This window comes from Moschus berezovskii, chromosome 9 (genome assembly GCF_049115385.1).
Source record: "Moschus berezovskii isolate FMDL1 chromosome 9, NW_MosBer_1.0, whole genome shotgun sequence".
Taxonomy (NCBI): domain Eukaryota; kingdom Metazoa; phylum Chordata; class Mammalia; order Artiodactyla; family Moschidae; genus Moschus; species Moschus berezovskii.
In genome coordinates this window covers 20,287,596-20,312,960 of record NC_142468.1, presented here as the reverse complement: position 1 = coordinate 20,312,960, position 25,365 = coordinate 20,287,596, and the positions used below count along the sequence as shown (strand labels likewise).

Sequence of the window (25,365 nt, the reverse complement as noted above, 5' to 3'; positions counted from 1 at the left end):
TGAAGGCATTCAAAGTGTGTTCAAACACTTGCAACTGGTTCTCTTACCCTTTTACTGGAGCTGCATGTTCACAGAGTGCAGAGAGCCTGTACTGTTAACCAGGAAGTTCCAACATGCATTTGGAAATTTTTCCTTTTGCCTTGAGAGCAGAGGGAAGTTATTGTGAGGTTTTGAGCAAGAAAGTGTAAGTGTTGGGCTTGCCTGCATGCACTTTAGAAACAGTCCTGCATAGGCAAAGTGATCACATTTTAAAGTGTGATAACACAGACACACAGGACTACATTTTCAGATTAAATTTATCATGTCGAGCTAGGGGATTATCTTTCACTTTGCCACAAAAATGAAAAAGGGTGGCCAAGAAACAAAAAAAGACTTCTGCTACAAGGTTTTATCTTTGACCATTTGGTCAGTTTGCATTTTACTGAGCTTTTTTTTTCCTAGTTTGTAAATGAATGTTTAAGTGATAAAGTTAATAGGTTTATGAGTAAACCCTTATTTAGAAATCAGGGGTTTTTAAGTTTGAAGGCAGAAGTAAAAATAATTTTATTTGAATGTTTTATATATAAAGTGTGTGTAGATTTGTGTATGTACATAATTACTAAAACATTACTAAAATTTTTACATAATTAGTAAAAAAAATTTACATAGTTAAAATAAAACTTGGAGGATTGTGGTATGCATTGAATTAAAGTTATTTCATTTGCTCTTGCCTTAATTTTTGTTGACTAGTTGCCAGAAACATTTGTAGAGGGCTCCTATTTTCAGAACCAGTATAAGTACATAAAAGATTGAAAATGTGTCAGCTATGAAGGGATTCATCCGGTACTTTATGTCAGGTTGGCAAGGGAGGTCCTCCCCCTCTCCTGAAAGTAAGTAGATTCTCTCACTCTTGTTTTCTGGTTCTGTCGTATTGAACAAGTACTGGAGTAAGTCTCTTCAGCTGTGAGCTGTTCCCTGGGCTGTTTCCCTTCTCCCCTTCTTGTTCAATGCTTGTCTTATTGTGTGTGCTCCCAACCCCCACATGGAGTCTGGAAGAATTCATTAACTTTTAGGAGTGGCTGCCTTTGGGGTTGGGATTGGGATGTCTTGAAGGAAGACATATTTTTCACTTTTTCAGCTGAAAGTTCTTTTTTTTTTTTTCTAAACAAGAAGCACATTCATTTATTAAAAAATCAACTTTGAAAAGAGGGGGCAGCAAAGAGGAGACTTGTGTATGGGAGAAGAATTATTTGAGGGTAAAACAGAAAAATTAGTTTGACCATCATTAATTTGATGACAGATTTTAATCTCTGGTTTCTGTTGTCTTTCCCAGGTATGCTGTTAACCACCCTCCTTCTGTTTTCCTGTGAATTAATTAAGTTGCTACAGTTATTAATAGCAAAATCTGTTGTGCATCAGTATTTCGTGTGATTGTGCCTTATCTCATTCTAACTGACTCACGTCTTTTAAGAGATTTGCTCATTTTTATGGGTTTTTTTCATGCACTTCGATGAGGAGTGGATCGAAAGGAGGAAGGTCAAAGCGCCGTTATTTTTCACTCACTGCTGTTGTGAAGGCTAATCTTAAGAGAGAATGATGAAGCTGAAATCTTTATTAAATTTCAGTGGTGGGGAGGTGTTTTTTTTTTCCTGTCTCCCTCAACACAGTATTTATGAGATAACCATAATTATGTTTTAGATTGCAATATAAATTCTGTTAAGGTACCAACTAATTTCTAGTTCATCTTAGCTGGGAGCATGTGGCTTTTCTTGCAAAATAAATTCCATTTCAAGGATACTGAGCTTAGGTGCTTTGGAGATAAGGATTGGATGGCTCTCTGTCCTCCAGAACCTAATATCCACTTGAGGAGAAAAAGCCCAACCATGTGTAGAGTCAATTGCAAAAAGTAGTATTAACAGCGGGAGAGGCATTTTAATAAGGAGGGTGGATGCGTTGGTGCCAGGAGCAGGGCTTAGGGGTCAGACCCAGCAGTGACCCAGTCTCTTCCGAGCAGCCCTGGATGGTGGTGGATGATACCTGCCTGCAGATGGATGTGGGGAGTAAACCAGGTAGTTAGCACACAGTAGCTGGTACAGATGGATGCTCAGACTGTAGTTACAGCTGGGGGCAGGAGATTATTGAAGAAGCATGTTCTGGAAGGACAGCCCGGTATACCAAATAGGGCAGGAGTCAGGGCATGAGGAAACCTGACTTCACACGTGGGCTCTGCCCCAGCTGTTTCACCATGGTGGACTTAACAGGTTCTGGCCCTGAGACGCCTTGTGTGGAAAATGAAAGGATCAGACAAGCTATTCATTCTCATAACTCACAATTCTAGATGCTGAATGTAAGGTCAAGAGGGACACCCTCGATTCAGGTTCAGCCATTGTGGAACTTTATAAAAAGGTGCTGGTTTGTAGAGGGCAGACCTGTTCCTGCTCTTAGAGATAGAAGGAAACCAGGAGAGGGTGCCGCTTAATTCTGAGCTCCAGGCCCAATTCAGACAATAATGGGGTTGCAATTGAGGGGCCTCTGAAAGTGACCTGACCACTGCAGCATTTTTCCCCCACTGGGTGTTGAGATTCATGTCTGGATTGGGCTTCAGAAGTAATACTCAGGCTATAAATAGAGGCTTTATTTTTCTTTTATAATGTGTTTTCAAAGTAGTTTTTCTGCTGTAATTTCTCTAACTGCCAGCTCAGTATTTATTAGAGAGAGAGCCCTCCACATTTTTATGTCAGTGTGCTTTCCTTCTCTGAAAGGGTTCGCCTCCCCAGGGGCTTATGAAGACTCAGGGGATGCTCATGGGTCATGGAGTGGACAGGATGGCAGAGTCCCGTGCTCTCTGAGCACCGTGGGGAGAGAGTTTATCCTTAGAAATAAGTGGAGAGGGAAGCCGACGAATAACCCACCAGCAACTGTATTTAGGGAAACACTAAGGCATGGTAGAGTGATTTGGTGTTTTAATTTTTTTCCTTTTAAGCTCTCTGTCCTTGCATGTGATATTTTAAAATCTGCTAAGTGAAACACGGTTACTGGTGATACTGTGATTAACAGTGATTAGGGTATTAGGGTTGTGCTTAGAAGGAGCTTTCTGTTTACCCATTGTTTTTAGTGGTAAAGACTCTGCCTGCCAATGCAGAAGACGCAGGAGACGTGGGTTCGATCCCTGTGTTGGGAGGATTCCCCTGGAGTAGGAGATGGCGATCCATTCCAGTATGCTTCCTTGGAAAATTCCTTAGACAGAGGAGACTGCAGGGCTACGGTCCACGGGGTCACAAAGAGTCGGACACGACTGAGCACACACACAGACACCCCTTGTTCTTACTGATGTGACTTTCTGTGCTTTTTCTGTGTCTCAAGTGCAGTTTCTTAAATTCTTTTGGGATTTTAAATACTCAAATGAGAAAACCTTGATGTCTTTGACAAAGCCAGTTGTGACATTCTGTCTACTGAACCCTCTGGTCCTCTTCCAGTTAGATTATAGGGACTTGAGGGTGGAAATGTTCCCTCTTTGCTTTCTGTTTTGATAGGACTGGCTTAGTGTAGAACGCCAACAGCTGGTGCACCCGTAGCCCATGTGGGCAGCCTGAAAAGCTGTCCTTACCGATGCACACTCTCAGCTGCGGTTCATCATATGTGGATCAGAGGCAGTTTTCATGGCTTATCTAGTTTAAATCTGACTTAATGCAGTTTAGACCGTCTCTTTCCCTCCTGCCCTCAGAGAAAGTCAATACTACTAGATTCTTCCTTTCCAGGTTAAATGTACAGTTTCCTCGAGCCATCGATACCTCAGGACAATATGATAATATTCTCTAGAGTGTTGGTCTGCAGGCTGTACGGTGACCTTCCAGTTTAGCCCGAATGTCTGCAGGAGGAAGGTTGTAAGGTCAAAAGCTGAGAAGCATGGAGTAGGGAAAGGCTACCCACTCTGGTATTCTGGCCTGGAGAATTCCATGGACTGTACAGTCCATGGGGTTGCAAAGAGTCAGACACGACTGAGCAACTTTCACTTCACTCACGTGTACGTGGGAAAGTAGATGTATTCCAGGAAAGGGCAACGAGTGATGAAGACTTCGTCTGTGCTTTGTTTAGGCAGCATCACCTCTTTACCCAGGTCACTGCAACCTTGTGAAAGGGTGAAATGGAGACTCTTGGGTAGGAGGGGGCTTTTGTATCAATACTAAATATAAAGAAAGAAGCATTAAATACACATAAAAAAATGAGGAATGCAAGCAATTGTATTAATCATCTGTATGGAGTAATTATTCAAATCCTGTAAATACTGCTAAATCTTATAATCTTCAGTACTTTCTATTTTATGGAGCCCTCTTTGATTCCATTTTAATCAGAGGATTTAGCACAAGATCATCTTATTGGAAGGACTTGACATCTGTTGCATTTTGACTTGTTTGGTGATTTGAATGGTTTGAGGTTTTACGTGGTGCTGTATTTAATAATTAGTATTCAAGCGTGTGTTCATCACACAACATTCTCAGATAGTTTATTGTTTTTAGTAACAGAATGAGTTGCTTTTTTTCTCCTAAACTTTCTCTTCTGTTATAAAAGTTACGCATGCTCATTTTAGAGAATAAATAATATAGTTAAATACTTAAAAAAGGAATTATTTATAATCTGTCTACAGACAAGTATTATAACTCCCTTGGTGAATTTCCTTTGGCTTGTTTATATACCTATACGTAACTAAAAAAATAACTAAATTTATAATGTATAAACCATTTTGTTTGTATCCTGAGTTCTTCTGAAACTGGGCCTGTTTGTCCTCGGTTACATTCAATAGAATGCACAATATAAAAATATTTTAAAAAAAATAAGTCCATGGTCAAATCAGTTAAGAAACATCTTAGTTTAATAGTTAAGTGCTTTTTTTAAAAAACTGTATATTTCATGGAGCCTTAATATACTAACATGTATTATCAAATCCTAATGCAGGTGATAGTGTGTCCCTTCCTTATTTAATTATGGAAACCTTTCTTATGAATTAATAACTTGAAGGATTTGAAACACAATTTAGGGAAAGTTGACAAGCCTTTCTTACCGCATAGTAGAAATTTATTGGTTGTCTACTCCCGGTCCATTTCTCATAGCCCTGTTCCCCAGATCCTATTTGGTAATTAGATGATCAGTACTAGATCACAGTTTGCCGGATTGATGAGTAGCTTTCTAATTGATTTTAAATGAATATTAATGTACAAATTACTTTTTTAAAAACGCTCACCTCTTTCATGGATCTAGTCTGCTCTCTTAATACCCTGGGTGCCAGCCACAGAATCTGCATTCCCCTGATGAGCTCTGATTTCTTTTTCTTGAAAGTATTCATTTCACCTCAGTCGCTCAGTCGTGTCTGACTCTTTGCGATCCCATGAACCGCAACATGCCAGGCTTCCCTGTTCATCACCAACTCCTGGAGTTCACCCAAACTCATGTCCATCGAGTCGGTGATGCCATCCAGCCATCTAATTCTCTGCCATCCCCTTCTCCTCCCGCCCTCAAGTATTCATTTGCTGTACCTCAAATGCTATTTTTCCTCTAATAATTCTGGTTCACGGTTACCTTTCTATTTATTACGTTTTACCTTTTACCTCTTTACTTTAAGCTCCTCCTGATAAGCTCCTCCTCTTGGCATTATATTAACTGCTTATTCCTTGAGTTTTCTCATATTCAAATATAAGAAAAATGTTCACATTTATTTCTGTTTTCCTTTATTTTGCCAGCGTTTAAATCATTTTCTTACCCATCAGTAATTCTTACCATGTGTCTGGCTCCAAACCTTTTAAATTTTATTAAAAAAATTTTTTTTCAAATCCTTTATATTTTATCACCCCTCTTCTGCCATCAAGCTTGCTGCCGAATTTTCATGTTGTTTCCTTCACCTGCAGCTACACAGGGTATGTTCAAGCCTTACTAGACCTTTGAAATGTAACCTTCTTCGTCAGACTTTTTGTTTGGAGGGTTCAGTTCAGTTCAGTCGCTCAGTCGTGTCCAACTCTCTGCGTAGTTGAGAGCAAATGTTATTCTTTGTTTTGCTCCTTACTCCATCAAAACAAGCACATTTTAAATTGTTTTCTTATCTCTAAACTCAAATGTAAGTTCATCTGTTTATGTATGTTTTGTATCTATAACTTCTTTATTCACTTTGGTGATTTGAGGGCAAATTATTTGAATCTACTTCGTCTCCATCAGTGTTGTCTTTTTTAGATAGTGAACATTTGGAGAGCAGGAACTAGACTTATCAACTCATGTCTTCCCAATCCTTCCTGATTTTTGTTGAGGAGATAGAACGGAAATGAAAGAAGGGGGAAATTCCAATCTAAAAAGTTAAATGCTGATTCATAAAGCTTAAATTATCCAGGACGTTGCATGGGGATGTTTGTACGTGTTTCAAGGCTGATTTGAAAAAGTGAGTTGTCCCTTCTATCTGAGATGTTACTTTTATGTAATGTGACTGTAATTCAGGAAAGCCAAGAAGGGAGGTAAAGGAAATCATTGGCTTTATTTGGTTATCATAGCTAATCTAAGGTCCAAACACTGTGATGTAATATTTCTGTTTTAAAATAAAGTTTCCTGTTATATTCTAAAGAATATTTATGGATATTTTAAGTCTGTGTATATAGCTTAATAAACTATTTACATTGACACTTTATAAATATTCACATTGTTTGTCTGTGTAATCTCAGGATATTTGTATAGTTATTCATCATCAAAATTTCTTCTATTGCCTGGGATCATTGAGAGTTGGCCCTGTATCTGGGGCTGTGCCAGTTAAGGGACCTACTAACATCCCAGAATGCTACATCTTTTCATGGGCTTTCTAGGTCGCTCAGTGGTAAAAAAAAATCTGCCTGCCAATGCAAGATATGCAAGTTCCATCCCTGGGAAGGAAGATCCTCTGGAGGAGGAAATGACAACCCACTCCAGTATACTTGCCTGGAAAATTCCATGGACAGGGAAGCTTGGCAGGCCCCAGTCTGTAGGGTCCCAAAGAGTTGGACACAACTAAGCATGCACACTACATCTTTTTAGGGAATGTACCATATCATACTGTAGATTATTTCAGGGCAGGAACTGTAAGTTGTTGTTACTTTTTGTTTTCTTTCCTTCCCACATCTTCTTGTGTAACCTTTAAACTACTTTTATGCCCTTGGCACAAAGAAAGTTTCCCATGTTGTTCTTTTCCTTTGGTTCCTTCAATTATTTATTGTTCTCACTTCCTTATCACTCATTTATTTCTTGAAATTTTTCCATTTTTCTGCTTAATAATTCATGTTGAAAATGGATAAATAAGGAAGATATCAAATGAGCACTTGCATATATTTTACCTGTAGTTTAAAAGAAAGGGTCATGAGAAGAGATTAGGAGGTAACGGCATAGAGATAATGTATTTAAAGCTGTGGGTCTCTGTGACATCTCCAGACAGTACTGGCCACCATGCAGCTGTCTCTCCCAAGCAGTTTCCTAATTCTGCTTCGTTCAGTTGCACAGGCAACTGATCCAGCCAAGTCAACACCCTGGTTTCCAGAGTAATATTTTTACTCCAGTGTCCCCAGGCCTGCGATCTCATCCTAATGCGCTCAGTGCTCAAATGCATCCTAACACCCTTTACAGCACCTTCAAAAATTCTGAAGACTAGTAAGAGAAGTAAGCCAAGGATACTACCCTGGAATCGCTTGCTTTTAAATGGAGCCACCGGTGATCCTGAGGAGGGAGCCAAAAGAAAGAGGCACCGGAAATTAAGAGGAATGTGTTCATCATGAAGGCCTAGAGAAGACAGAATTTCAGGAGGGAGAGAGAGGTCAAGAATGTAAATGTCTCAGTGAGCCAGGATGACAGGGGCTGTTTTTACACCTGTAGCCTCCCTTGGAGGGAGGGCGGTTTCCTCAAATGTCTCTAGCACCAAGTGTGCGGTCCATGCTCAGAAGTTAATGCAGAAAGACTGGGGGTGATTTACCGGAGAGGAGGAGGCACTTCCTTTGAAAGAATGGTCTCATCAGAAAACTGTGGTATGTTATGTGGTGATTGACCTTGAATGATGGAAAGATTTTCAGTTAGTACATTGTATCTTCTCCTTAGCTGATAGAGTTTCCAGGAGCTTACAGAACTAAACAATGAGATTGATATTCTAGCTAAATGGATCCACCATGGACCCAAGTACTACCTAGAACTGTAAAATTAAGCATATAACAAGGATATTTCTTAAATAGTTTACTTTTTCAACAGATAGATGACATGCTATAAATTAGTAATGCTCTTCTACTTAATTCTATTTTTTTTTTACCATATTTTAGTGATGCTTAGGCAGTTTAGATTATAACTAAGAGAATTGCTAATCATTGTTAGCATATGTTTGCTATTTCCATTAACCCCAAGGAATAGGTTTTAGGTATTACTGATGTGGTGTCATATTACACATGGATGGAATCATTATTTTCAATTAGTACTTGAATAAATACAAAGTGTATATATTCTGTAGATGCTGGTCTGTGTCTAAAGTTCCTATTGTGCCTGAAGGGCTTTGTTGCTATAAATAAGGATGGGAAAGAGAGGAAAAGAGAAAAGGGAAGAGAAAAGGAAAGAAATCTCCATGACAAGAAAACAAAATCTGTTTTTTAACTTAGTTGTCCCATCTTGAACCTCCTCAGATTTTTCAGGTCGTTAAACTGTGGGCACTCTCTCCCTTCTGTGCCCAAATATATTTTGAAATTAAAAGATAACACTGAGTTATCATAATCAAGATGTAGCAGGAGTCTTGGCATTTTTTTTTTTAATTACAAACAAATATATCTCTGTAAGATAGTATATTAAGAAGCAGAGACATTACTTTGCCAACAAAGGTCCGTCTAGTCAGGTCTATGGTTTTTCCCGTGGTCATGTATGGATGTGAGAGTTGAACTGTGAAGAAAACTGATCACCAAAGAATTGATGCTTTTGAACTGTGGTGTTGGAGAAGACTCTTGAGAGCCCCTTGGACTGCAAGGAGATCCAACCAGTCCATTCTGAAGGAGATCAATCCTGGGTGTTCACTGGAAGGACTGATGCTAAAGCTGAAACTGCAATACTTTGGCCACCTCATGCGACAAGTTGACTCACTAGAAAAGACTCTGATGCTGGGAAAGGTTGGGGGTGGGAGGAGAAGGGGATGACAGAGAATGAGATGGCTGGATGACATCACCGACTCGATGAACATGAGTTTGAGTGAACTCCGGGAGTTGGTGATGGACAGGGAGGCCTGGCGTGCTGTGGTTCATGGGGTCGCGGAGAGTCATACACGACTGAGCAACTGAACTGAAGACTTTTTAAATAATTTTATTTATTTTTGGTTGTGCTGAGTCTTCGTTGAGTGAGGACTTCTCTCTAGTTGCAGCGAGTGGGGGCCACTCTCTAGTTTTGGTGTGTGGGCTTCTCATTGCATTGACTTCTCTTCTTGTGGAGCCTAGACTTTAAAGCACACGGGCTCAGTAGTTGCGGCCCCCAGGCTCTAGATCCCTGGCTCAATCATTGTGGCACACAGGCTTAGTTGTTCCACGGCATGTAGGATCTTCTCAGATCAGGGATCGAACTTGTGTCTCCTGCATTGGCAGGCAGATTCTTTACCACTCAGCCACCAGGGAAGCCCACTTGTGTAAAATTTTTAAAAACCTGTTAAAAAGACCCAGGAAGCATATGTGATACTTCTGAACAGGAGTCCTATAGTAGTGACCACCAAGAGCAGGCATTTCCAAGTCAGTGTTCAGTTCAGTTCAGTTCAGTTCAGTCGCTCAGTCGTGTCCGACTCTCCGCGACCCCATGAATCACAGCACGCCAGGCCTCCCTGTCCATCACCAACCCCCGGAGTACACTCAAATTCATGTCCACAGAGTCGGTGATGCCATCCAGCCATCTCATTCTCCGTCGTCCCCTTCTCCTCCCGCCCCCAACCTTTCCCAGCATCACAGTCTTTTCCAGTGAGTCAACTCGTCGCATGAGGTGGCCAAAGTATTGCAGTTTCAGCTTTAGCATCAGTCCCTCCAATGAACATCCAGGGTTGATCTCCTTTAGAATGGACTGGTTGGATCTCCTTGCAGTATAAGGGACTCTCAAGAGTCTTCTCCAGCACCACAGTTCAAAAGCATCGATTCTTCGGCGATCAGCCTTCTTCACAGTCCAACTCTCACATCCATACATGACCACAGGAAAAACCGTTGCCTTGACTAGACAGACCTTGGTTGGCAAAGTAATGTCTCTGCTTTTTAATATACTATCAAGGTTGGTAATAACTTTCCTTCCAAGGAGCAAGCGTCTTTTAATTTCATGGCTGCAATCAGCATCTGCAGTGATTTTGGAGCCCAAAAAAATAAAGTCTGACACTGTTTCCACTGTTTTTCCATCTATTTCCCATGAAGTGATGGGACCAGATGCCATGATCTTTGTTTTCTGAATGTTGAGCTTCAAGCCAACCTTTTCACTCTCCTCTTTCACTTTCATCAAGAGGCCTTTGAGTTCCTCTTCACTTTCTGCCATAAGGGTAGTGTCATCTGCATATCTGAGGTTATTGATATTTCTCCCAGCAATCTTGATTCCAGCTTGTGCCTCTTCCAGCCCAGCGTTCCTCATGATGTACTCTGCATATAAGTTAAATAAGCAAGGTGACAATATACAACCTTGACGTACACCTTTTCCTATTTGGAACCAGTCTGTTGTTCCATGTCCAGTTCTAACTGTTGCTTCCTGACCTGCATACAGGTTTCTCAAGAGGCAGGTCAGGTGGTCTGGGATTCCCATCTCTTTCAGAATGTTCCACAGATTATTGTGATCCACACAGTCAAAGGCTTTGGCATAGTCAATGAAGCAGAAATAGATGTTTTTCTGGAACACTCTTGCTTTCTCCATGATCCAGCGGATGTTGGCAATTTGATCTCTGGTGCCTCTGCCTTTTCTAAAACCTGCTTGAACATCTGGGAGTTCACGGTTTACATACTCCTTGGAAGTCAGTGTTACTTACTGTATTTTAGTGTTGACCTATAACTTCACAGATACTAAAAAAAGACAGTCCTGCAGTCATCTATATTCTAAGGGAAATGAAATATGGCACGAATGAGTCTTTACCCTGGGGGATTGGTGCACTGGCCTTTTAGAGAATGTCAGTTCTGGGAACGATAGGTGATTTATTTGGATTTCTGTGAGTTTGTGAGAGACATTGAAAACATATGATTTTCATAAGAATCTATTGAGAATTATTTTGTATGTCAGTGTATTCTTTCTTTGAAAGCTATTTCATTGAAATAAACAGCTTATTTTTTCCCTAGTTACAAAATAGCTCATAAATTGTGGTTTGGGGTTGTCAAAAATTTTTTTTTTTTCTTTCTTTGAGATGGGCTAGTGTTTACTTTGCGTTTTGGTTCAGTTGCCCAGTTTCCTTCCATTTTATAAGGAGCACTTCTTGAACCTTGGCTGTGGCCACATGGTCTCTTTCAGACGCAACAGTTAGCACATTATTCCACTTGAAGGTTTACAGTTCAAGAGGAGCCTGGACAGTTCCCAGATATACAGTCAAATTATAGCAATCTGACGGTAGAAGTATCTAGAGAGGTCGAAAGTCAGATTTCATTGGGTAGCAGTGCGAAACTATTATCCCTTTCACAAAAGATGGTGAAGAGGAGCCAGAGGGAAAACAATTGGCGTTTCTGTGTGGGACTGGTCTAAGCAGCCCGTGCGAGCCCAGCTGGAGCTCCTTTGGCCCTGTGTTCTGCAGGCGGCGTGCATTTTTGAAACACCCCTAAATGTTCCAGCCTTTAAATAGCAGCAAGTCTTCTAAAATGATGCTGCATAGCGCAGGAGAAATTAAAGCGGCTGCCTGGGAGGCAGGAAGCCGACTAGCGAGATGCTTAATTATCCTGGAAGTAAGTGCTTGTTGCTGGGGAGCGGAGCGCAGCGAGCCCGGGTCGGCCTGGGTGTCAGCGGTGATTTGTAGACAATGCGGCCCTGGCAGCGCAGTGCTGGATCAGCAGCATCTTTGCAAACATGCATTTGGCAGGAATTTAAAGGCCACCTCTTGTGTCATTTGTGGAGCCTTGGTAAAGGGTCCTCTGCCTTTATTTTCGGGATGTACGCAACCATGCAGGATTTTGTGCTCAGAATTTGTGCCTCTTGCCTCCTGATTGACGTTCTCCTGAGGAAGTTGGTTTTCTTTGCCCGTCACCTGGAAGGATGTTAGCAGTTCTCTGTCGTCGACTGGGGGATATGGAGAGAGGTCTGCCCACAGCAGCTTTTGGTTTCTGCTGTCTTCATAAATTAGCACTGAAGGGTGGGGTGGGTTGCAGTGAGTAAGGAAATGCAGGCATTTTGTTAATTAGTGAAACGTTTGTAGCTTTAAGGGTAGATAGAAGGAAAGAGAGCTCGGGAAGAGGTGGTGGAAAATGCTGGCTGCATTCTGAAATTTTGCTCTTTGGGGTAAGTAGTAAACTAGAGGGAATTACAGGAGCATGCTAATGGGTGGAATGGCTTGGGGAAAACCATGTTTATTTTCTCTCTGTTGTATTTGCTCTTGCCAACTCTGTTAAGCCTTTGTAAAGAAACAGAAAACTAAGTTTGAATTTTGAAATACAGAAGAGGTTAAAAAGTAAGTGTTGTGACATATTCAGTAATATAATTTTTCAATTTTTAGTCTTGTTAAAAAGCTGTATGTTGCTTTAATTATCGAACTCTATTGGTTATGCCGTGAACTTCTGGTCAGCACAGCAGTTCATGATAGTCTACACTGTTAGAGGTCGCTGGAGTCTGTTCGTGGTCTGTACTTGGGCTAATGTCCTGGAACAAGATCCCTCACCGCCTTCTAATGATATGAAACAGTTCAGTTAAGCTGAATTATTAATAGTCTTTTAAAATATATGTAATTTAAATGATGGATATTATTAAATGCTTTCAACTCTGCTTTACTAAAAATATGGGTTGTAAACTGGGAGCCACAATCCGTTAGTAAATCTTTTATTTGCATGTGTCTGGTTTTGGTAATTGCATATTTATTTTTAGATGTATTTATTAAATGCTAATCCAAATTGTCCTTCTCTCTTTTAGAGAAAGCATGGGATTATGGCAGTCACAGAGTCCCAGTGATACAAGTTCCATTCAGTTCTTTCTGAAAGAAACCCATCTATCAAAGTAAAGCAAAGGAACTCTTGTGGATTATAATGTTCTAAAGATCTGGATTTTCAGAGATTTGAAAATAAGGAGTTATTTTAACCTTTTAAATGAAAAAGATTAAGATCTCGTGCAACTGCTGTATTTTCTGGAAGCCATTCAGCAAAAGGGAAGTGCACATTTAAAACTTAGGTATGATGGTCCTTTCTGTGGGGATTTAAGTCAAATTGCTTTTGCATCATGACAAGCCTGAAACGGTCGCAGACAGAGAGGCCAGTTGCCACTGAAAGGGCGTCCGTTGTGGGCGCAGATGGCACCCCCAAAGTCCACACAGACGACTTCTACATGCGACGTTTCAGGTCCCAAAACGGCAGCTTAGGGTCATCTGTCATGGCTCCTGTAGGGCCCCCCCGAAGTGAAGGTTCTCACCATATAACTTCGACCCCCGGAGTCCCAAAGATGGGGGTTCGGGCAAGGATTGCAGATTGGCCCCCCAGAAAGGAAAACGTAAAAGAATCTAGCCGTTCAAGCCAGGAAATAGAAACCTCAAGTTGCCTTGAGAGCATGTCCTCCAAAAGCAGTCCTGTGAGTCAGGGAAGTTCTGTAAGCCTCAATTCCAGTGACTCAGCCATGTTAAAAAGCATACAGAACACGCTGAAGAACAAGACACGGCCATCGGAGAACATGGACTCCAGATTTCTCATGCCGGAAGCCTACCCCAGCTCCCCCAGGAAGGCTCTGCGCCGGATAAGGCAGCGCAGCAACAGCGACATCACCATAAGTGAACTTGACGTGGATAGCTTTGATGAATGTATCTCGCCCACCTACAAGACGGGGCCATCGCTGCACAGGGAATACGGTAGCACATCCTCAATCGATAAGCAGGGAACGTCCGGAGAAAGCTTCTTTGACTTGTTAAAGGGCTACAAAGACGACAAGTCTGATCGAGGTCCCACTCCAACCAAGCTCAGTGACTTTCTCATTGCCGGTGGGGGCAAGGGTTCTGGTTTCTCCTTGGATGTTTTAGATGGGCCCATCTCACAGAGAGAGAACCTCAGGCTCTTTAAGGAAAGGGAAAAACCACTCAAGCGGCGCTCCAAGTCAGAAACCGGTGACTCGTCCATTTTTCGTAAATTACGCAATGCCAAAGGTGAGGAACTTGGGAAGTCGTCGGATCTTGAAGATAACCGATCGGAAGACTCTGTCAGGCCCTGGACATGCCCGAAGTGCTTTGCCCACTACGATGTCCAGAGTATCTTATTTGACTTGAACGAGGCGATTATGAACAGGCACAATGTAATTAAGAGGAGAAACACCACCACAGGGGCTTCAGCAGCCGCGGTGGCATCCTTGGTCTCAGGGCCTTTGTCCCACTCAGCCAGCTTCAGCTCCCCAATGGGCAGCACAGAGGACCTGAATTCCAAGGGAAGCCTCAGCATGGACCAAGGAGATGATAAAAGCAATGAACTGGTGATGAGCTGTCCGTATTTTCGGAATGAGATTGGTGGAGAAGGGGAAAGGAAGATCAGCCTGTCCAAATCAAATTCTGGTTCCTTTAGTGGATGTGAAAGTGCCTCCTTTGAGTCTACACTCAGCTCCCATTGTACAAACGCAGGCGTGGCAGTACTTGAAGTGCCCAAGGAAAACTTGGTGTTACACCTGGATCGGGTGAAAAGATACATTGTGGAACACGTGGATCTCGGCGCCTACTATTACAGGAAGTTCTTCTATCAGAAGGGTGAGTAGAGATCTTTAATTTTCTTTTGCCATACTTTCTGAAAAGGAGTACTGTCTGTCAGGTTTTATAAGGCAGTGTGATGTAAGATTTGCCTGAATGCCTTCTCTTGATGATGAGAGTTAGCTGTTTGTTGCAGTGTATTTTCGTTTGCATTTTGTGAGTTACTTTCTCCTTTTAGATATATTAAATATCTTGTATACAGAATATTAATTTTTTAAATTAAAAAACCTTTGATTCAGTGGATGAAATTGTAACATTTACATAGAAGACTTGCTATGTCACCTTAAGGGATAAATGTCATATAAAGTTAAAAATATTTTAAATACAGCTTTTAAAGGGTTTCAAAAGCAATCTTAATGCTGGCTTTTTATTTGTTTAGTACTTTTACAATTGGTACAAGGTCATTTCTTTTCTCCCTCAGTGTTCTCATCACTCAATGACAGTTATAATACATTCCCATTCATTTCATAGGCATTTTAGTGAGAATTTTATTATTTGACAAAAATCTCAGAGTTGGGAATCAAACCTTGGGCTTCTAGATTTGAGTATAAAAGGCACTGGAGTGAGAGGTACCATTAACATGTTGATGACTTCTTTTTCTGCTTTGGGGGAAAATATATATCTATATTGTTGGATTGTACTGTCTATATACAATTTTATCTCATGCTTTTAAGAAAACTCTGTGAATGCACTGACAGGTAGTTTAAATGAATGCTCACTGAGACAGAATGTGCACCCGTGGTCCTCTAGCTAGCTCAGTAATCTCTGCATTGAGACCACGTGAGAGGCCCCCATATACAAGCTACTAGAGTGGTCTTTCAATTTCCCACCTGCTGTTTGGGGGTTTTGAGTCCTTTTGAGGTTTATTCTTCCAAATGAAGTTTGATTTCTAGTACTCTAGCTGCATGACATTGCTTACTTTAAAATCAAATTTATTGTAAGGTTATTGCATGATCGGTCGTATTCACAGGGTTTATTGATCAAAGGAGCCTTGTCTCATTGCTTAGTATCCATGTCTCTTAAACATCTATGGCAGAGGTCCTGAAACTAATATGATAATGAAAATCCTGACTTCGTTGGTAAGCGATCTTTATTTTCTCAGAGAACTTTGTGGAGTTCAGATTTCAGAAATCCTTTCTTTCTTACTCTGTCCTTCAGGCTACAGAGTGTTTTGACCTTGCCATCTTGGTATTTGGGGCCAGATAATTCTTTGTTTGTTACATCCTATAGTCTTACGCATTCCGGATATAAGATGTTTAGCAGTGTCCCTGGCCTCTACATCCCAGATGCCGATAGGTACCCTGACTTGTGATGACCTAAAATGTCTCCATTTGGATATTGCCAAATGTCCTCTAGGAAATTGCTACCTGCTGAAAATCCCTGTTTTACTGAGCTTGGAGAAGTTTTCCACAGGTGTTTGTGAGCTGTCTGTAGAGGAGGCCATCTTCCTAAAGAACTGACATGCCAACACAGGAGAGAACATGTTACTTACAATCTTACATACGTGTTAATAGTAGTTGGCTCCTTTTCCTAGTTCAGTTCAGTCGCTCAGTTGTGTCCGACTCTTTGCGATGCCGGGAAGGCCAGGCCTCCCTGTCCATCGCCAACTGCTGGAGCCTACCCAAACCCATGTCCATTGAGTCAGTGATGCCATCCAACCATCTCATCCTCTGTTGTCCCCTTCTCCTCCTGTCCTCAATCTTTCCCAGCATCAGGGTCTTTTCAAATAGGTAAGCTCTTCACATCAGGTGGCCAAAGTATTGGAGTCTCAGCTTCAACATCAGTCCTTCCAGTGAACACCCAGGATTGATCTCCTTTAGAATGGACTGGTTGGATCTCCTTGCAGTCCAAGGGACTCTCAAGAGTCTTCTCCAACACCACAGTTCAAAGGCGTCAGTTCTTCAGCGCTCAGCTTTCTTTATAATCCAACTCTCACATCCATACGTGACCACTGGAAAAAACATAGCCTTGACTAGATGGACCTTTGTGGACAAAGTAATGTCTCTGCTTTTTAATATGCCGTCTAGGTTGGTCATAACTTTCCTTCCAAGGAGTAAGCATCTTTTAATTTCTTGGCTGCAGTCACCATCTGCAGTGATTTTGGAGCCCAGAAAAATAAAGTCAGCCATTATTTCCCCATCTATTTCCCATGAAGTGATGGGACCAGATGCCATGATCTTTGTTTTCTGAATGTTGAGCTTCAAGCCAACCTTTTCACTCTCCTCTTTCACTTTCATCAAGAGGCTCTTTAGTTCTTCTTCACTTATTGATATTTCTCCCAGCAATCTTGATTCCAGCTTGTGCTTCTTCCAGCCCAGCGTTTCTCATGATGTACTCTGCATTAAGTTAAATAAGCAGGGTGTCAATATACAGCCTTGACCTATTTGTTTTCCTATTTGGAACCAGTCTGTTGTTCCATGTCCAGTTCTAACTGTTGCTTCCTGACCTGCATAAAGGTTTCTCAAGAGGCAGGTCAGGTGGTCTGGTATTCCCATCTCTTTCAGAATTTTCCACAGTTTATTGTGATCCACACAGTCAAAGGCTTTGGCATAGTCAATAAAGCAGAAACAGATGTTTTTCTGGAACTCTCTTGCTTTTTTGAACCTCCAGAGGATGTTGGCAATTTTATCTCTAGTTCCTCTGCCTTTTCTAAAACCAGCTTGAATATCTGGAAGTTCATGGTTCACATATTGCTGAAGCCTGGCTTGGAGAATTTAGAGCATTACTTTGCTAGTGTGTGAGATGAGTGCAATTGTGCGGTAGTTTGAGCATTCTTTGGCATTGCCTTTCTTTGGGATTGGAATGAAAACTGACCTTTTCCAGTCCTGTGGCCACTGCTGAGTTTTCCAGATTTGCTGACATATTGAGTGCAGCACTTCCACAGGATCATCTTTTAGGATTTGAGATAGCTCAACTGGAATTCCATCACCTCCACTAGCTTTGTTCGTAGTGATGCTTCCAAAGGCCCATTTGACTTCACATTCCAGGCTGTCTGCCTCTAGGTAATGCAGTCACATTAATGATGAACATTTTGAGCACTTACTGTGTACTAGAAACTTACCATGTGGTTTGGCGTGTATTTTCTCATTTCAGTGTCTCCATGCCCCCTGTGATACAGATATAATTATTGAAGGCATTTTCCAGATGAGAAAACTGGGGTTTATGTGACTGGTTTCAGTGGTTAAGCTGTCATTGAAATTAATTTTATTGGAGCCAGGATTTCACCTTTGGGGTGTCCAACCAGAGTCATGTTCTTGGCTGCTTTGCTCTTCTCTCTACTATATTAGACTAAAGGAAGGAGAATGTTTTTATCTTTAAATCTGGTAGAATTTTGTTCAAAGTATTTTGTCTTTCAAAAGTAAGGAACAAAAATGTGAACACCTGTATTCCATGGTAATCCAGTTTAGATCATAATGCTTCATAAATTTAAGAGCAATTAATTCAAAGAAATTTCTTATTTAAATCCTCTATTTATAGACAGACCATACCCTCTTATCTAACATAATTGGAACTGTTTAATTGAAAAAATCATTAAGACAGGGAATCTTGCAAAAGTATACATACTCAAAATATCTTATTTTCACTAAGCTATGTAATAATAATAAATATATATTTGCTAAATTTTAGTGAGGCAAAGAGTGATTCTTTGACAGTAATTCTGCTATTTTGAATTCTACATTGTATTAAGAATATAAACATAAACAGTAGCAAAACACTCTGAATCTTACAGAATCTTAGATTTAAAATTTTTTTCTCCTCTTTTTTTATAGGTCTTGCCCCACATCTAATCCAGTAGCTTTCCTTTTAATGACTTGCTTTTATGACGTCTTTCCAAAGCCTTCAATTTAGTTTTTAATAAGAAACAAGATTTATCTCTTGTGCTCATATTCCATCAACTTTCATAATATTTAATTAAATTTCATAATTACAATAACAAGTCCACTGGCATAAACTGGTTTGGGAAGACACAGCTTGACTCTTAGTCAGCATGGAGTCCAGCTGGTGGGAGCAGGGAGTGTGTGTGGCTCCAGAGATTGCCTGCTAGTGCCATTGGGCATTTATCATCGGGGTTTACAGAGGAAACACAGAACAATAGTTAATACATGAAACTGGTACAGGAAGGCAGTGTCAGAGAGCACCTGCTGTGTTTTCTTGTGCCATGCAAATTTTCAAATCAGGTAGATCATTTATTACAAGGAAGGTACAACAGATGTGAATCTGAATAACTTGAAGCTGAAATTAACCCCCTTAAACTATAAACTATAACTGTGTATTATAAACCTTATGTAGTGTCTGTACTTTTCTTAAAATTTATTTTATTCATGTATAGTTGATTTGCAATGTATTAATTTCTGCTGTGCAGAAAAGTGAATCGTTTATACACATATGCATTTTTTTCATATTATTTTCCATTATGCTTTATCACTGGATATTGAATATACCCTGTGCTATACAGTAGGAACCTGTTGTTCATCCATTCAGTATATGATTGTTTTCATCTGCTAATCCCAGACTTGCACTCCATCCCTTCCCCACCCCCATTCCCTGGGCAACTACACGTCTGTTCGCTGTGTCTGTACATCTGTTTCGGTTTCTTAGATAAGTTCGTTGGTGTCATATTTTGGATTCCACATATAAGTGATAGCTGTACTTTTCATCACAGTGTAAAATATAGTTAGACAAATATTCTATCATGATTTTTAATACATAGCTTGATTCACTGAAATTAGTACACTAACTCGTTTTTCCTAATCAGAACCTGGAAGAGAGTACATACATGACAAGGTGTAATTTCTCTTCCGGCAACAGGGCGTAGCGCTTCTGACCTGATTATCAGTCCAACCTCTTAATCACCAGATACTAGGTTTAATGAATTCCTGATTTCACTGAGGCTAAGTCTCTGGGGGAAAAATTCACATTACTGAAGTGTGTATTGTTGACATGATATGTAAAATTTAAGTGTCTTTGACTGATGAAGCTGCCATCACTTTTTAAATATTACGTTATTTTTATGAACTTCATTATTTTGCAAATTTAGACTTTAGAGGGTATTTGTCTCCACTTCATGAGCCCAGTCCATTGCTGGCCCAGCAGAGCAATCCTCCCGTTGTATGCATCTGTTGAAATAAGCAACAAACCATCAATTTATTCTTTCTGGTCCTTCCCACTTCTCTTTGCTGTTTTGCTAGTGCGTGTGATGGTTCTAACTCACCAAGGATTAAATGACGGTAATAACATAGCTAACATTTATTGTGTTATTACTTTGTGCTTTGTGCAAAGCTCCTCACATAATGCTCATAGGACCCCGAGGCAAAGTTGTCATTGTGATAAGTCCAAGTGATGCAACCACATCTTTCCTGGAGAGGCACAAATGAGTCAGTACGCAAACATCAGAATTAATCTGAGCCTCTCCCTTTGAGTGCATGTGTAGTTTGTGTTGAGTCTTTACTTAGTCACCGTGATTAAAGTAGCAGCACAGGACTTTTTCAGTTCTGCACTGCGTATATAAGGGTCTGAGACACATCCTGCCTGAATCCCGTTGGAACAGTGCGCTAATGAAAGAGAGGAGCCCAAGGGCTGCTTTCGCTGTGTTGTTTGTTGCTCCACTGATCAAAAGTGTTGATAGGCTCATCTGATGCCAGATGGGATGTCACTCTCAAAGTCAGGTTACTGAAGATGCTGTGATGGGGCCAGGCCTTCCCCTCTTGCCCAGTGGCCAGAAGTAGCTGCCATTATCAGGTCTAAAGAGCATCTCAGAATATTTTCTCATTCCTGGAAGGGATGAGCACTAATGCTCTGCACCTGCTTACTCTTCTTATAACTTGAAACCACCAGATTTGATTGTTCTGCAGTTTACCTTCCTCCTCCTATACACCACCGCCTCACCCCACCTCACCACATGTGTGTTTGCACACACACACTCACACATATACAAGTCAAGTTGAATAGGACGCTGGACTCCTGGATTATTAGTTTGAGGCCTAGTTGGATTTTGGTTGCTACTGTCATGTCCAGTTTTATTTCCCTTTCACTCTTTTCTAATCCACCATCTTTACCATTTCTTTAGAATATATGCTCTGAACTGCATTTGTACTTGAAGTGGCAGCTTTAGTGTTCTATTACTGTCTCCAGTTTTGTTATTAGGCACTGTTCTGCAAGTTCAGGTTTTTAAATGTGTATCATTACCTATTGTAAGTTTTAGTGGATATTGTATGGTACATCTAGAACATCAGAGGACACCTTAAAGCTAAACTTTTTGTAAAACTCTGTGCTTCTTTTGTTTATTTCTTCTGTAACTGTAGCAACATTAAGTTTGAGTATAGTACTATGGAATGCCTTATAACTCAGAGTTCTGAAAGGGTAACTAGTCTATGGTTAGCTTTTTGTGAACAGTCCTATTGCAAGTATGTGATAAAACTCCAGAGTCAGCAAGTCTGTTCTGCTAAACCATGTTGTTTTCTGTATTCTTGAACTTAACAGTTTATTTCTGCCAAAACTAATGGGTAAGATTTTATTCATGTGTAATAACTTACTGTTTTCATGCCCTTGTCTTTCATTTCTTACTGAGAGCATATAAACTGTGTTTTATTTGTTTGAAGGCAGCTCTTTAGTTATGTAATCCTTTTCAGGGAGATTTGGGGCACTAAATAACTTCCTGAGAAACTCATCTAGAAGTGTTTTGCTGCTGTTTCTTTACCTGCTCGGGGCTTCTGGTAGCAACCATTAGGTAGGAAGGTGTGCATGTTTGCTCTTTGGAAAACAAGCATCCTCTGCTTTCTCGGCCGTGATCTCCCAAGCTCCGTCACTGATTGAACTCTGATCTGTGTGGCATCCAGGAGTTCATTTCCCTGAGCCGTCTTAGTTCAGAGGCTTGTGAAAGCTGATTAAAAGGGCATGTGCCTCTCTGTTTAGTTTTTAAAATCAAGCTAGACGGTCCAAAGGCCACCTTTGCTCAGACACTTGACTTTATTCAAGGTCATCTTGTAAAGATCCAGTCATACAAAAATGGAGTGTGCTTTTGCAGTGAACTGATGATGGAGATACTGGCCTTTTTGTCATCCTTCGGCCTTTTAGAAAGTTCCACGTGAGAAATTTATTTTAGAATTTGATGCCAGGAATTGTTTTCTGGGTACTACCAAATGCCTGCCTTTCTGATGATAGGTGTGTTTGATTTGTTTACTTGTTTTATTTTATTTATTTATTTTTTTTACTGTATCTGCTATTTTACTTCACCTCCCAGAAGAAAATTTGATGCTCAACTGTGCACCCTTCATTAATAACCTATTGTTATCCACTTGGTTTTTATTTTCCTATTTCTGGTTCATTAGCACAGTTTACGTATTTCCTTTATAATGAATGGCTTCAGAACATTCTTTTTAGAAAAAGTAATTAGTCTTCGTTTATATCCAAATAAAAGACCTCTGTTCCCAGGCTTTTTCTTCAGTTCTGGCCACATTCCTCACCAGCTTTTACCTGCTTCCACTTGGTTGGTTATCTAGCCGGCAGCTTGAAACCTGGGACACAAATTTTGACTGCTTCTCTGTTTTTCTCCCTGAACAAGCCTACACTCATCGTGGCCCTCGTGCTGTAAATGCCACCACTGTCATCAGTGTCTTGGATTGGAAACACTGGTGCTGCTTTGATGCCTCTCTCACTGACGTTACCCTCCGTCAGCTGGGAGGCCTCTTGCGTCCCCCTCCACATTGCTGCTGATTTCCTCTTGTCTGTCTCCTGTCCTGGTCCCAGGCCTGTCCCTTCCGGCCCTCATTGCCGTTTGACGCAGTTCTTGGCCACTGTCTTAGTCTGTTCATCTCTGGTCCCCCCTACTCAAAATTCATTCTCTTGTCTTTGCCAAATGTACTAGGCTACTCACAGAGCAATTTGCATCTTACATGATTGCATTGATATAATTTAATCATGGAACAGATACGTTACTGATCAGGTCCTCTGAGAAGCAGATGCTGGGACAGTATTGGCATGCAAGTGGTTTGTTGGGGACCTGGGGCCATGCCTGTGAAAGAAGAGGGGAGAGGAAGCAGAATTTATCAGGGAAGGTCTTCAGGCCACAGTGCAGGTCTGCCACTATGAAAGGGAGAAGAAACGAACGTGGGCAGGGGAGCCTCAGCTCACTGTGACATGTGGCAGAATCTCAGCCAATGCCGTGAAACAAAAAGGAGCAATAGAGTGATTCCTTGTTGGGCAGTCAGTTCCCCTCTGGGCACACTCAGCCCTGGGGCTGCCCAAGAAGAGTGTGTCTGGGCTGGAAAACTACAGAAGATCCGAAGATACTTCAGCCGGAGACTTTCAGCTAATGGCATTTCATGTGGCTGAATGGGTTGTGAGCCATTTCTGGAAGGGAGATGTTAGGTATTGCATGTCTGGGACCGCGATGTGTGCATGAGTGCCTTCATCATACTCGGCGTGGTTTAGGACGCTTGGAGTGAGAAATAAAATGAAACTTCATGGAGCTTACATTCTGGTGGAGGGAAACAGACGATAAATCAAACAAAAGCATATACATGCTTACTATGAAAGTTAATAATGCAGAGTTGGAGGTACTAATTGATCTCCTAATCTCAGTATTTGATTGTAATCGTCTTTATCTTTTCTTTATTGTTGTCATTCTTGGTTTTAAATTCAAGTATAGTTAATTTACATTGTTGTGTTGCTTTCAAGTGTACAGCAAAGTGATTCAGTTATACATACATTTATATGGATAGATACACTTTTTAAAATTCTTTTCTGTTATAGGTTATTACAAGATATTGGGTATAGTTCCCTGTGCTATACAATAGATCTTTATTGTTTGCTTATTTATATATAGTACTTTGTGTACCTATGTATTTCTTACATGCAGATTTATTACCCAACTTCCTATTAATCAGTGCCCTTAACATTTTTAAGTAGTTTTAAAAATTAACAAGTGTACATTCATATATGTATTCACTTATTGCATGATATTTTTAAAGCATCTAGTCTGTGTCAGCTATGGTGCTTGGAGGAGAACAAAAGCAAATAAACCTGCCTTCATGGTATTTGTAGCTTGCCCTGAGTACTTCTGAGACAAATGAGAAGCTTTAGAACATCAATTTTTTTCCTAGTCTTTTTTGGGGGGCGGGGTGGGTTGTGCCATGCAGCTTGCAGGATATTAGTTACCCAGCCAGGGACTGAACCCATTCCCCAGCAGTGAAAGCACCAAGTATCCTAATGACTGGACCACCAGGGAATTCCCTGTTTCCTGATTTTTAAAAACCATTTAACAAAATCTTTTATAATGTCTTTATTTCTTCTACCTGGAACTCCATGGGTAGATGATGGAACCTCTGGTTTTATCCTCCATTTTTTTCTTTCATAATTTCAATTTCTTTTTATTTTCTATATTAATTTTATCTTTTGGTTAGCAATTGATATGTACCTCTCTATGTTCTACTCTCCAGCCCTTTCATTTTATTTTAGTAATTGTAGTTTTTTTTTTTTGCCAGGAATTCATTATTTTTGTTTCCCTGTAGTTATTGTTCTAATAGTTTATCCTTATTTTATATACGCCACATTTCTCCATTGGTATTCATTTAAATAATTTTTTCCCTTGCATGATCTGTGTCTTCTCTGTTTGTCTTTTTTTTTTTCCCCTTTTATGCTGTTGGTTTTCCTTGGTCCGTTGATCGTTGCCACAAAGGCCAAGGCAAATTGTTATAGGTGGCAGGCTTCCCTGCAGCGCTGTGTGTCTTTTCCCCTACCTGGTCTCACCTTCCAGGCGGGAAGTGAGGGCTGGCACTGGAAAAGTAGGTGAGACCCTAACAGGGAAGAGTGTATGGAGCGAGAAGGTAGTGAACGCAGTGCTCAGTACCAGCCCACGTGGGTGCCAGGCTGGGAGAGGTTTAGCCTCCGCCCTTCCTGCGTGGAGCTGCCTTTTCTCCCGTTGGTGCATCAGGATGGGTGGTCTTCCTGCCTCTCCTGGGCTTTTGAGTCACCCTCTTCTTCCTAAAGGTGCAGGGGCTTTCAGTCACCCTGTGTCCCAGTTTCTGCCCAACACTTTCTGTGGTTCCCTGGTTTGTATCCAGTCTAAGCAATCCTTGAAGGCAAGGACCGCAACAGATTAGGCTAGGCTCAGCAATTATTTCACAATTGGAATGTTTGGTACTGATGCAAAGTACCAAGTTTATTGAGTTGGGGAGCCAGTGTATCTTGTATTCATAGCATCAGGTAGATGCAGGGAGGGCCCCCTGTGTATATGACCTTGTGTTACAGTCTGGACACCGAATAATAAGTTGCAGTTCCTTTTCCTCTCTTTTCAGGAAATGAGACCACAGACAAGTCTGTGTGTGGTCATAGTGGTTTTGTGGAAATTAACCAAGACCACCAGTTGATCCCCATAAACCCAAAACACCATTCCAGACACTGATTTTTACTAGTGTAAACCTTCTTAGACACAAGTGATAGATGCTGAAGTCAGTGGATGACACCTTGAGAAGAAACAACAGTAGAAGCAGGATTTATGGCATCTCAAAGTATCT

At 40.9% G+C, this 25,365-nt stretch overlaps 1 protein-coding gene across 9 annotated transcripts in view; it reads left to right on the top strand.

The window, feature by feature from the left end:
- The window catches only part of SIPA1L1 (signal induced proliferation associated 1 like 1), a 388,842-nt gene that overhangs the window by 229,779 nt on the left and 133,698 nt on the right, over positions 1–25,365 (top strand). For all 9 annotated transcript variants that reach the window (XM_088839495.1, XM_088839488.1, XM_088839490.1 and 6 more), the window contains one exon: positions 13,051–14,851. In XM_088839495.1, the coding sequence (XP_088695621.1) occupies positions 13,354–14,851 (1,498 nt within the window). In that variant the 5' untranslated portion in view covers positions 13,051–13,353. The remainder of the gene's footprint in view (positions 1–13,050; positions 14,852–25,365) is intronic.